We start from the raw sequence: 14,112 nt of genomic DNA, 5'->3' as shown, positions 1-14,112 counted from the left end.
CCCTGAGCATGTGGGCAAGACTCACCAGCCAGACACCCAGCAAAGAATTCTATGTAGTAACTCAGATCCCACCACATCTAACATCCCATCACAGGCCATTGGGCATATTTACCACTAATAGTCAAAGATCAATTAATTGCCACAATTAGGCTGTCCCATCATACCATCTCCTCCATAAATTTATCAAGCTTAGTCTTGAAGCCAGATATGTCTTTTGCTCCTACTGCTCCCCTTGGAAGGCTGTTCCAGAACTTCACTCCTCTAATGGTTAGAAACCTTCATCTAATTTCAAGTCTAAACTTCCTGGTGGCCAGTTTATATCCATTTGTTCTTGCGTCCACATTAGTACTGAGCTTAAATAATTCCTCTCCCTCCCTGGTATTTATCGCTCTGATATATTTATCGAGAGCAATCATATCTCCCCTCAGCCTTCTTTTGGTTAGGCTAAACGAACCAAGCTCTTTGAGTCTCCTTTCATAAGACAGGTTTTCCATTCCTCGGATCATCCTAGTAGCCCTTTTCTGTTCCTGTTCCAGTTTGAATTCACCCTTCTTAAACATGGGAGACCAAAACTGCACACAATATTCCAGATGAGGTCTCACCAGTGCCTTGTATAACGGTACTAACACCTCCTTATCTCTACTGGAAATACCTCGCCTGATGCATCCCAAGACCACATTAGCTTTTTTCACTGCCATTAATCCACGCAAAACGATGATTGCAAGACTGGGACAATCATCAGTAATGTCACAGATAGCAGTACAGTTCTGAATACTTAAGAAATTTGGGGTACCCCTATTAGCTGTGGCTAAAGAATGGCGTCATGCACTAATACATTTTGGAAGGGGAAAATATGTTCATCTTTTCTTAATTTCACAGCAGCAGGACAACTAAACCATTAAACCCAGTAGATATTTCAGCTTAGGATGGCATCCCAGGACGGATAAATGCTTAAATGTAGTTTGCATTTTGGTTTAGCTGCTGGAAAGTGGCCCTTTAAGTTTGTTGTGTAGTAAAGAGCTTATTTAGTCTTTCCTTGTTCAGTAAAGTGGGTTTATTGGGTTTTATTCAAAACACTAGTAAATTGAGTGCACTGGCATTTGAGAGGTTGTTTGTGGTGGTCGTGGGATGTTACACTGATATTTTGGAGTATCAGTTGAGTATGTTTTCAAAGATGGTGTTTTTGCAATTGAGTGATTTGGTGTATTGACCTTAAGATAAGATACTTAAAACGATCAAGGAACATTCCTAGGTCTTACTTCAAAATTCTATCACTGAATTTGCTTTGGTGTAGTGTCTGCACTAAATATATGAAAACTGTGACATCTGTTCTGCCCATGCACTGCCTCAACAAAATCTATTAATAGGAATAACATAGGGGGAAGAGTTAACAGTTTTTATGTAGTTGCTTGGAAACCCTTTTTCTTTCTCCTGTAGTCATTTTCCCAGAGTACTTTTTTATCAGCTGCCAATACAAAGATATGTTAGTCACTGAACAAGGCTCCCACCAGCCAGAAAAATAAAAATTTTCTGTGGCTGCCAACCCATGGAAGTCCTGTGGGCCTCCATGTCTCTACCAGTGTGAAGCCTACTGCACTTCCAATTCAGAGGGCCAAAAAGGACAGCTGCTACTGAAAAGAAGCTTAATCTGCTGCTCATCCCCTTGTAGTTCCAATTTTTGCCTACCCAGGTGCTCAGAGTTTCTTTAGTGTCTTTCCATGGAGGCATAAAAATCTTCTTGGCTCCCTGTCACTGCTGTTGTCTGAGGTCTGCTGTTGCTTTTTACAAAATGATCTTTTATTGAATTGAGTCACCATATGTTACAGCTACAGGAAATGTCTCTTAATTACAAAGCAGTTCTCCTTGTTACCCGGAGTAATCATTTTATGCCTTCTGTTTTATCACTTTCTGTACCCTGAAAAATATTGTATCTGGTAACATTTCAGTAACCTTTAAACTTAACATGACTCAGCAGTGATTACACAGAACAGATTGATGGGGAGGTGGAGGGGTTTTTCATCCTTTTATAAGGATAATTATAATATTTCATTCTAGAATAACATAAGAAGACAGCCGTAGATCTTGTAACTTCATTTTTTGGTAGATAGTGACTAGCAAGCATATCTCTGAGTTTTTCTGGGGTCACTTATAAGTGGTATGTCAAGTCTCCTGCAATGAAATAATCTCAGAGATTTTTTCCCACATCGTCAGTGTGTGCCAGTCTTTAGACCAAATTTTGATTTCTGCTATGGGGTATAAATACAGAATCATTCCAATGTAGTTGATGCAATTGTTCCATTCTTACTCTAGTTTAACTGAGCAGAATTCGGTCCTTTGCATCAAGAAGAATTGCCTTATGAGAGTAAATAAGAGAATTATAATATTTGGTGGCTCGTCTGTTGATCTATCAAAGCTCCATACCTAAATTTTGCTGCTTTTAGGATATGATGCAAGGTTCTTCTTCTTGCAAACCTCCTTCAAAAAACTGAGTAGGAAAATGATTCCAGTGCCTTTAATCTGTGAGCCAGATATGTTCCTTTCTTTAAGGGGAAACTGATTAGAGAAGTGAATAATTCTCAGTGAATAACATACCCAGTCTATTTAGTCTGTTGCTCAGAGAATATCTGTGAGCTGGTTGGTTTCCTCTTTTTTTTTTCCAGAACTACTTAATAATTTTGTAAATTCTTCAAATTACATGGCATAAACATGAGGAGTTTTTGGAGTAGATAGTATTTGATCTGTTTATGTTGGTGGTGATTGGTTAAATCAGTGCCCAAGCACTTGTGATGCAAATACTCACAGGTGGAAATTCAGAATTCAATTTCTGCAAATTCTTGTGTAGATTATCTTGAAATTCATTTTCCTTGAATATTTGTGCTATTAAAACTTAATTGACAGATTTGCCGGGTGCTAACTCAATGGGGTTAAGGGCACAGGCAAATCAAGTTAATTTAAAATACCGAGTGAATCTCGATGGAAATATTATTGCAGTATTTGCCCAGTTAATGACACACAAGTACTATGAGATGGATTCCTTAAATATTTATTATAATATGAAATAATAGCCTCTGTATCAGCAGGTGCCTAATATATTTTTAACTCACTTGAAAAATATGGCTACCTAGTGGTTATGACTGTCAGTGTGGCCTAGTGGGTGGAATCCTGGGTTCTGTTCCCTGCTTTGCCATTGACCTGCAGGGTGACCTTGGACAAATCACATCATTGCTCTGTGCCTTAGTTTCCAGATATATTAAGATAGGGATAATGATAATGTAAAGTGCTTTGACATCTACTGATGCAAAGTGTTAGGTGGTATTATTATTTATGGTAGAGATAGAGAAATAATTTACAGCCAGTGATTTGACAAATTTTGGCTTTCTTTTTGTGCATGGATTATGTACAAAAGTAGACTGTTTTTGTCTGTTGTTTGTAATTGTTCAGACACTTCATGCAATCATATTTCAGCCTATGGGTTGTCTATGAAGAAGTTGCTTTAACGTTGTCTCTTTATTATGAGCTCGGTCCTGCGCCCATTGAAGTCAGTGGTCAAACACAGTGATTTCAGTAGGGCAGGATGAAGCCCTTTTTCTGGGGTGTGATGAACTAATAGGATTATCTGTGACTGGCTGACTCTTTTAGAAGCAGGTGGATAAAACCCCAAAATCTCAGATGGCTTGGTGAACTTGTATGTTACAAACCATTGCACAAACAAATATTCACTTTCCACATTATGAAAGCAAACCAATTTAAATGGTCAAAATATTATCAAAGCAAATGTGTTTTTTCATCAAACATGTATTCACATAACCTCTCTTTGCCCAACTCTCTGTTGGTTTATGCCAATTCTTCTTGGCTTTTTGCTGTTATGATGTATTTGATCCTGGAAAATATCATAAGTACAAGCCAGTAATTGAGTCCAGGATCTGATACAATTCTTGTGATCTACAGCCTGTATGTACAGCACTCTTCAGTACCATTTATGTAAAGAAGAACTTAAGTTTTCTGTTGGGCAGATTCTGCTTATTCACAGGAATGTTCATTTGGAGCAACTCTACTAAAGTTGGAGCCAGTTGATTTTCTCCAGATTTACAGGGGTACATGTGAAATCCAAATGTGATCCTGACCTGTACGCGCTCTGCCTCGCCATTTGTAGGAACTTCATGTCAAAATCCATGTTGTTCCTTCCCTCTTCTAAGGGAGTGGCCAGATTTGGGGGGGGGGGGGGGAAAGGCAGGTGTTGTTTTGCAAAACTCATCAGAAAATGTCTCTAGGCTGATGCTTTTGCCTTATCATCAGACTACAACAAAATGTTTAGAGTAGAGTTACAAATCCCTAAAAATAGTTGCAGTCAAAAGGAGAGCCTCTAATCTAGCAACATGAATCACTGAGACAATCTTGTTGTTTTTGTCTATGGGCCAGATCTTTGGAAGCAAAGCTTGCACCTCCTTTTCCAGTTCTAGCTTAATTCGCACACCCTTAGTCTTGGACCAAATGTTCAATGTTTTCCCTTTTTGAGAACAGACATAATTAATTTTCAGGGTATGTAGGTCAAAGAGTTGTCTTCGGTTCAAGAGTAAATGAACGAAGTTGAGGTTTGGTGCTTGACATTTAAAGAAATTAATCTTTTACAAATATGCCAGTATTATTGTAAATTGGGGCCAGAGATTTGCAAGTTTTATTTGAAAGATGTTTTCAGCATGTCTTAGGGCTCGTCTGTATAGGAACTCTCAGGAAAGTCATGATGCATTAACTCAAGCTGTGAAGTTAAGGCACATTAGACCCCTGCATGGTCTCTCTCATTCAGAAGTGAAGTGATTACCTGTACCTTACACAATACTAATATTTTAAATAGTCTCTGTTTACTCTCTGTTTTCCACATTTTTGTACACAATAAAATATTTCACTTGCACAGCACCTTCTATCTAAAGAACTCAGAATGCTGAACAGACAGCTGACACTCATGAGATCAGAGAGAGAGAGGCAAGTTGTGTTATCCCAGCTTTTGCAAATAGGTAAACTGAGGCAGCGGTTCTGCTTTACCTAGTGTCACACAGCAAATTAGTGTTATAATTAAAAGTCTGATTCAGCAGAAAACATTGTTCAGTTTCCAGGGTGCCTGAGGCCACTGAAGCCCTGAAAACCCAATAACACAGGCTTATGTAGTGAAGAAGTGAAAACTGGGCTCTGAGTCATCAGGATTTCATGTGCAGATACAAGAGGTTAGAAAATGCTTTGGAAGGGTGTGTTTTCATTTTAACACAGATCTTCAGAAATAGTCACCAGTAACTTCCAAGGAAACGTGCATAGTTACATGAAAGATAATGTGAATATTGTTACACATGGTGTTTGAAAGGCTGTTGTGAGAGTGTGTGTAGAACTTTTGGAAAAATTAACGCTGGGCTTTTTATTTTGCTTGTTGCTATGCTTAGTTAGCTCACAGAGGGTTTCAGACTTCAATACCAAGAGAACACAGAGTATGTGTGAAGTTGAAAGGATATCTACAGTATTGAATCATCTGCAAAATACTCCATTTACCAGGGATATGGAAAAGCATTTGTGCTGAGCACTTGAGAAATATTAAGCATGGCATCATCCCAGCTTCACTAGGATAACATGTCGAGCATGTAGGGTTTGCAACACTGCAGCGGGTGGCAGTATATTAGATGTGGCTGGGATCCTGTAAGTGCCGTGGAAAACACAGTGCCAAAATAAAAGCTGCATGAGCTTTCCTCTTTGCTTTCAGCATCCCCCCCTTCCCCGAGACCTTTTGGAGTGAATGGTTCAAATGGAAAATGCCAAGCTATTTGGTCGAGGCTTGGGTATCGGTGAAGCAGAAAGCACCTGTGCCAGTTGCTGAGCAAAGCCCCAGCATGCCCACTCATTGTTCTTAATTTGGGGAGTGGGCTCTGCTAGTCCCCAGTCGTTCCGGTATTTGATCAGGTGTGGCTCCTTTTTTTTTTACCTGGGTCTCCTGCTTCCCTGACCTTCAGAATTGGAGCATCCTGATAGATGTTCTCCCTTTCTCCTTTTGGCCTGCGGAGAGAACAAACAAGCACAACAAACGCGAGCCCTCCCCTCTGCCTAATGCTGGGGTTGGTGTGTTTGTGGCTAAACCAATGGATTCGCACTCAAGAACTGAGGTTTCACCTCCCATTTCTGCCACAGACTTCTGTGTGACCTTGGCAAGGTGCTTAGTCTCTCTGTGCTTTGGTTTCTCCCATCTGTAAAATGGGAATATTTCCCTACCTCACACTATGTTGATCATTAACATTTGCGGGACTCAGATCTGTGGTAATCGGGGTGGGGGAACATATAAGCATCTAGATGGAATATACATCATGAGCAATGTGAGGGAAAAGCAGCTATCAACCATATTCAACAATTTATCTATAGCTCCTCATGACTGCTGGTTGTTTTCTAAAATTCCTACCTAGTTGAAACTGATGGGACTGCGTCAATCCCAGGGTGGGAAGCCTGCAGCGGTTTTGGGTTGTTGGTATTTACATAGTATTTATAGCATGATAGGCACTTCAGCTGCCATTGAAACAGCCCTGATAAGCTTCCTTTCCAGCCCTGATCCTGCAGTTCGATCCATGGATACGGACCCTCACACCCATCTGGGGCCCAGTTGCAGGATTGGGGCCTGTGTTTTGACTGAGCACTCGAAGATGTAACAATGAAGAGGGGGAATTGGGGACAGCAGAACAAGCATTCTGGTTAAGATAATGGGTTGGCTGTTTATCTATCTATCTATCTATCTATCTATCTATCTATCTAATCTGTTTTATCTATCTTATCTGTCTATCTCTTGTTCTGAGTGCAGACAGGTCTGCAAGAAGTTAACCAAACCTGAATCCAGCCGAAGACAAATCACCAGACCTGCCACTGAACACTTTAAAATGGAAGCTAGGTTCTCCAATGTTGCATGCAGCCACTTCTTGTGCCCCTGTTGACTCAGGGGACTGTTTCAGCCTTATAAAGACTATTACAGATTAGTCACAAAAAATATTATTTTAGTAACACATGATGTGAACCATGATTTTAAATGAAAAATGTTACTTCAATAACCTTTTAGTTTAATTTGAGATATCTTTCTTATCTTAGCATGTGGTTATTTATTGGCAGAATTGACTGCATGGATTATTTGGTGATGCAAATCAAATAGAAAGAGAGACACTGCTACGGGATCATTTCCTAAAACCACTGGGCAATCCCTTCAGTTTCCTGTGATTGCACAGACTTTGGCAGACCAGAGACTTCCTAAACTTATAATCTGCTCTGAAATAACTCAAAGGAAAAGACCAGTGTCTGTGATGTAGATATCAACTCCATAGCACATTCAGCTTTAGCCAGCAGGATTCAAGTCCAGTGGAACCTGCTTTAACAGCCACTCAAAGGACCAACAAAAATCAGTTGCTTAACACAGGTAGTCTTTTAGTGATGGGGCAGAATTATAGTCATTGATGCACTTGGAGATATTTGTGGCTGTTCTCTTAAAAACACAAGGCTGCTTAGTAAAGATGCTATTTTGAATAGATTTCACTGTGTTTTGTAGAGGAACGTCAGCTGGGCCTCCTAGCAGAAAAAATAAGCTTTTACCTTCAAGCGTTGGCCATCCTTAGCATTGAGTTCTGTGTGCTGCCATAACACTTGACCGAGTACTTGTAAGTGCTGCTGAGTGCATACTGACTCTGCACTGTTCTGGGTATACCTCTCATCAGAATTATTTGCTTATTTCAATGTGTAACTAATATTGAAGAATAAAGTATATTTCTATAAAGTTAAAATGAACAGCTTTCTCCAAACAAGCAGGTGAAAAAATAACCAGCCAGAGACTTCAAACCCAAGCAGTAGACCCATACACTCCCTACTACTGGGCATTATTGTAGTCCTGCCTTCCCAAAAGCCTGGTTTAAGCAATGTCTGTCATTCAGTAAAGAATGGTAGGTGATGTGATTGCTCTGAAGACTACATCCTTTCTGTCAATGCAAATGGGAAAACAAAAACAAAGCCCAATACACAAGATAGATTAGTCCAGCTGCTCTGTGTGTTACTAACTGAATTTCTCTTGAACTTTTCCCAATAGGGTCGGGACTGCAATATGCCCATTAATGCCTGCATTCAGAATCCATGCCAGAATGGAGGGACCTGCCATCTCACTGAGGCAAATAAAGACGGATTCAGGTAGTGGAGAGTGAATTGCATTTAAAGCAAGATGAGATGAATTTACCTTACATTTGTCTATTTTACACTAATGAAGTCTAATGGCTTCTTTACTGAAACTGCCATACATGACAAATAATTCTCTTTGCCAGACATGAAATTAATTTGGTTTCATTGGTGACATATTGTTTCCTCTAAAACAGGCCTCCTTATTTTCTCTTAATGGGACTCTCTCTAAAAGCTGTTTTGAGCATTCCCCTGATCTGCTTTGTGTTATCCAGAGACTAATTTTCTTGGGGGCATTTCAAACACACACACACCCTTTTTTAATTTGTAAAATGAGCATCTGTTGCTTGACAGCCAGATGCAAAATGTTTTCATGCTGAAGAATCTCATAGTCAAATAGGCTTTAAAGAAAGAATTGAACAATGGAGAGGTTATGTCAGTTCAAGGGTTTAGTGCCCATAAGAGAACAACCTCTATAACTTAACATCTTGGGCTTCAATCTCCCCACATGAACAGGTTGCAGCCTAGACCTTGCTCAGATAGGAGACTTCCAAGGGGAACCCAGGAAGTTGCATGAAGTGCTGATGGTAGTGGCTTAGAAAAAGTTACCCTTGCCTCTAAGGTAGTGTTTCTCCAGTTATCCTGTGTGTCTAAGGGACTTTGCAGTGCACAGAGAGGTTGTTTTTCAGCTGAAACATAACACTGAGGCTCTGGCCACTTATCCGCATTAAAGATGCTAGAATGGTTTTTGGAAATTAGTTGCTGAGATCATGAAAAAATTGCTACTAAAGCCTTTATGCTATCTTTTACTCAGAACTTCCCCGTACGGTAGTTCCAGCTGCATACAGAACAAAAGGCTTACGTGATGTTCCTGTTGCAGGAATGATTGCTTTGTCTTTTCCCATATGCAGCATATCAATGATGGCTTGAGTGAGACACGGAATTGTAAGGGTTACCGATGGGGAAAACACTGGTTAGGTTGCCTAGCCCATGCTCAGCAAACTGAGGATTATACTGTGTAGTACATCCTCAGATACATTTTCCAGTCTTACTTTTAAATGAGTCAGACCTTCTTTTAGAGCTGATCAGACAAACTTTTGATGCAACAGTATTCCACTGGAACATGCAGTTCTGTCAAAATTGAAATGCTTTGTGAAATCGAGCCAATTTTGCCAGAATTTTGTTTGGAGAAAAAATGCAAAAAAGGTCCCAACAGTGTCCAAACATCCTGTTTTGACATTTTCATAAGGAAATTTCTCATTTTGAAATGACATTTCATCTTGAATTTTATTTTTTATCATATTATATATTTATTATAATGCAAAAATGTTGACAAGTCAAAATTGAAACATTAGTTTTTCCAAAAGATAATGTTTCAAATGACCCGTAAACATTTAAAAAAAAATTTTCATGGACAATTCTGAAGTTTTCTGTTTTTGCTCCAATTTGGAATGAAGCCAAAGTTTGAAATCTCAAAATCCTCCTTGAAAAGGAATGTCTGTCCCCCACACACCTCTGCTTTCCATCAATTCCCTTTTATAAAACACTGTCACTGAGTAGCTAGTGAATAGACCAGGCCCACCGCCCCCAAGTCAGAGCATGTGGGCCCAAATGAGCCAGTTAAAAGGGGAAGGGCTAAACCTGGGGCTATAAAGCCCTGTCAGATAGAAGAAGAGGAGGAGTGTTTGGGACTGGCTGTGCCTGGGGAGAGGAACCACTGAGGGAACTTACTCCAGTGGTGGGTCCTGGAACAAGTGGCCAGATGGTCAGGGAGGTAGCCTTGTGGCCAGTGTTCCCAAAGGGGAAACAGAACTGGCTGAGAGCAGAGGTGGCTGAATGAGATCTGTCTGTGAGTAGGGAGCTGACTGAGAAGGGAAGCTGGCTGGGACTGGTAAGCTGCAAAAAGCACAATTACCAGAGACCCTTGGAGGGGAGGCCATGAAACCCTAGGAGAAAGGGTGAGCTGAGGAACTGTGTTTTGTCTGTTATGGGCTTATATTTGGACAAATAAACCTACTTAAAGGAGACTGGGCTTGGCAAGGAGTGCTTGTTTAGCTGCGGAGAAGCCTTGCTGTGTCCCACATGCTGGGGGGAATGCAGGCACTTAGATCAGCCCCTGGTACAAGAGGAAAATGAGGTGGATCTTCGGTGCCCAGTGAAGATGGGGGAAACAGGCAGGTTGTTGCAGAGCAACCTTTGGCCATCAGGAGGTGCTCAGATGATGGCCACTGTATTACAAGTACCTTGGACCCCCATTCTGCTAGAGAAGATGTACTATAGAAGTATAAGGCATTATCTAAAAGTATCTGCACTGATAGCTTAGGGGTGGCGGAGAGATAGAGGAGGAAGATGAGGAAACATTTGAAACAACGATTGTCTGGAGGGAAATCTTCTTCCTCCAGTGGATGTGCTACTCCTGTTGGCATCCACTGGAGCTACATGCATAAATTTGTGTGCATCAAAATGGGAAAATATCCTCTTCGGTTGTATTCTGTAAGGAAGTGAATGTCAAAAAAATATTTTAATGAGAGGCCCCCTTAGAGTTTTCAGTTGTGTGGCCTGTGAAAGAAATTATATCTTCTATAGATTTTCTTCCCTGGAGGAATATATTAATATACAAACTCAGCTGCCAAACTTGTCAAATCTTTATTCTTGTAAAAAGAAACTTAAGCCAAAGCTTTCCTCCTTATAAAATGCCAAGCGGTTTAACTCTCAAGTTTCTGTAGTCACAGACAAGCGAAATTACCCTTTAAATAATGGTAAAGTGGTGACATAAGCCAGCCAAAGGCAGGAAATTCACAGTTAAGGCTGAGACTGTATCCTTACACACACCCCTCCGTGGCTGTGCATAGATAGGGCCAGGGGCTCTAAACAGCAGGTGATTTCACTTCTCATTTTTGTTGCTGTAATAGTTAGCCACAATGGAATGGGTGAAGGGCTTAGGTTCAGCTGGAGTTCTCAGATCCATTCTCTTGTCAGCTTTTTTTTCTTAAACATTTTTTTTTTTACTCTGAATCATTTTCATGCCTTTTATCATGGTGGATTTGTTTTCTTTCAAAATGAATAAATTAATTAATAAATGAAACTGAGTAGCTCAGGGGATTGGTAATACAACAGAAAGCCTTTCCTTCCTCTAAATTGCTGCTTCAAATCCAACTCGGTTGGCTAGGTCAAAGGTCACCCAGTGAAAGCTGCTTGGTGGTATTCATAAAATGCCACAGTAGTGTCAGGTACATCTGTGTCACAAAAGCCAATAGTGTCATTTAGCATCTTGTAGAACCTCCGCTGAGACTGCAGTCGAGGTCTGCCTGGCACCTGGAGACAGAGCTACCCATTCTGACTCAGATTTAGCCCCTGATGAACAGCAGACCATTGACAGTGAACTGTGAGGAAACTTACATAGTCTTGTGTTGCTCTGTCCAATTCTGTGTATAAAGAGAGCTTCATTGTCCAGGACTGTTAGTCTTGTGCCTTCCACAAACACTAAGTTCACTTATCTATGTAAAAACCTGAAGTTGATAAATTCTGCAGTGTCAATGCCTCGTTGGTCAAGGATAAATGAAGCTCTTACAGGCTATCAAGTCATTCACTTTTTATGCAGGTGCACAAAGTTCATCTGCCAAAAAGCCATCTTTTTTTTTTTAAAGATTTACTCTGTGTACACAAGAGCTGACTTTTTAAAGCATGATAGATCATCTTTGTATTTATTTTGTTATCCAAAGAAAAAAATGATTAATTATAGCATGGACAAAGTGCAGCCAACCATTTTGAGTTTGCTGCCAGTACAGTTCAGCTCTGAAAAGTTACTCTAACAATGGCATTGTTAAGTTCCTTGTTCCATTGCATCTCACTGGCTCCTTACACATGTGCTCACTTTACAAGTAAAAAGATACGTATTCCTAATAGCCAGCTCTGAAAACTCAACCTGGAATCTGAAAATCATTTGTTTTTTTCCCATATCATGCTTTTTCCCTCGTAATAAAGGTTCTGGAGGCCATATTCTGCCCTCAGTGGCAACTGTGCAATCCCATTATCTTCAAATTATGCCTTCAGTTGCATGGATGAATCGGATTGATCCTGGAAGTTGAATTTAGTATGTTAAGATTTTGATGATGCAGAAGAAATAATAGACCATAGTGTAAGAAGTAAAAATCCACAATCACTTGATCAACCATATCTATGTCTAAATATGCAAAGGAAGCTGGTGTGTTATGTAAGACGTTGCTAATTTTACATAATCACTTTTCAGAGTAGAGCCAACTTCTAAGAATTTTTGTTTTTGTCACCCCAAAGCACTTCACAAGTTCTGTAGATACTGCACCTCTGAAGGGCAGCTACTTCTGGGGTAGAGGGAAGCAACTAACTTGTGCCCAGCATACTGCCAAACAATGAAAGGGAAATTATAGTCAGGAGCACCAGGGTCTCTGAGAACAGCAGTGTCATGAAATAACTGAACTGGAAGAGCAGGCTGAATTTTAATTTTTTTCATGGTTTTGGTCACCGTATCTAGGAGACCACCTCTCCCTATGTGAAACTGTAACATTTGAGTGCTCAGGTAAACAGTCCCATAGCTTAATCAACAGCAGGTTAGAGCCCAGGAACTTTTCCGTAATAATAACAACTAGCTCTTATATAGCACTTTTCATCAGCAGATCTCAAAGCACTTTAGAAATGAGGCCCATGTTATCTCCATTCCACAAATGAGTAAACTGAAGCACATGGTGGGGAAGTGACATACCCAAGAGCATCCAGTAGAGCCAAGAATAGAATTCAGGTCTCCTGAGTCTTAATCCATGCATTATCCACTGGGCCATACGGTATACTCATAGCTAAAGCTTACTTTCACCATTGGTTAGCAGGAACCCCAATTTGATGTCCTTCAGATTACACTGAAAACCTTATACTTTTCTTCCAGGCTGTGTTGGGAAAATATGTGCAGATCTTCCCAAATGACAACTCTTCCACCATCCAATCCAGACAGAGTTCCAATTTGTATGTTTTATCATTTAATTTCCACTGGCACCCATGATATATGCTGAGCACCATTGAACCAAACTGTAAACCCTGAATATGAAGGAACTCAAATGTGAAATTGCAGAACTACTAACTGTAGTGTGTAACCTATCATTTAAATTAGCTTCTGTACCAGATGACTGGAGGATAGCTAATGTGATGCCAATTTCTAAAAAGGGCTCCAGATGTGATCCCGGCAATTACAGGCCTGTAAGCCTAACTTCAGTACCGGGCAAACTGGTTGAAACTATAATAAAGAATGATATTTTCAGACACATAGATTAACATAATTTGTTGAGGAAGAGTCAACATGGTCTTAGTAAAGGGAAATCATGCCTCACCAATCTACTAGAATTCTTTGAGGGGGTCAACAAGCATGTGGAACAAAGGGATCCGGTGGATACAGTGTACTTAGATTTTCAGAAAGCCTTTGATAAGGTCCCTCACCAAAGGCTCTTATGCAAAGTAAGCTGCCATGGGATAAGAGGGAAGGTGCTCTCATGGATTGGTAACTGGTTAAAAGACAGGAAACAAAAGATAGGTATAAATGGTCAGTTTTCAGAATGGAGAGAGGTAAATAGTGGTATCCCCCAGGTGTCTGTTCGGGGACCAGTCCTATTCAACATATTCATAAATGATCTGGAAAAGGGGGTAAACAGTGAGGTGGCAAAATTAGGTACAAAAGATGATACAAAATTACTAAAGATAGGTAAGACCCAGGCAGACTGCGAAGAGCTACAAAAGGATCTCTCAAAACTGGGTGACTGGGAAACAAAATGCCAGATGAAATTCAATGTTGATAAATGCAAAGTAATGCACATTGGAAAGCAAAATCCCAACTATACATATAAAATGATGGGATCTAAATTAGCTGTTGCCACTCAGGAAAGAGATCTTGGAGTCATTGTGAATAGTTCTCTGAAAACATCC

General features: G+C 40.2%; 1 protein-coding gene across 1 annotated transcript in view; it reads left to right on the top strand.

The window, feature by feature from the left end:
• The window catches only part of SLIT3 (slit guidance ligand 3), an 810,486-nt gene that overhangs the window by 722,546 nt on the left and 73,828 nt on the right, over positions 1-14,112 (top strand). Inside the window, exon 27 of the mRNA XM_084636935.1 lies at positions 8,087-8,184. Within this exon, the coding sequence (XP_084493061.1) occupies positions 8,087-8,184 (98 nt within the window). The remainder of the gene's footprint in view (positions 1-8,086; positions 8,185-14,112) is intronic.

Source organism: Lepidochelys olivacea (genome assembly GCF_965140295.1).
Source record: "Lepidochelys olivacea isolate rLepOli2 genome assembly, chromosome: 8".
NCBI classification, from domain to species: domain Eukaryota; kingdom Metazoa; phylum Chordata; order Testudines; family Cheloniidae; genus Lepidochelys; species Lepidochelys olivacea.
This window is presented reverse-complemented; position numbering and strand designations above follow the sequence as displayed.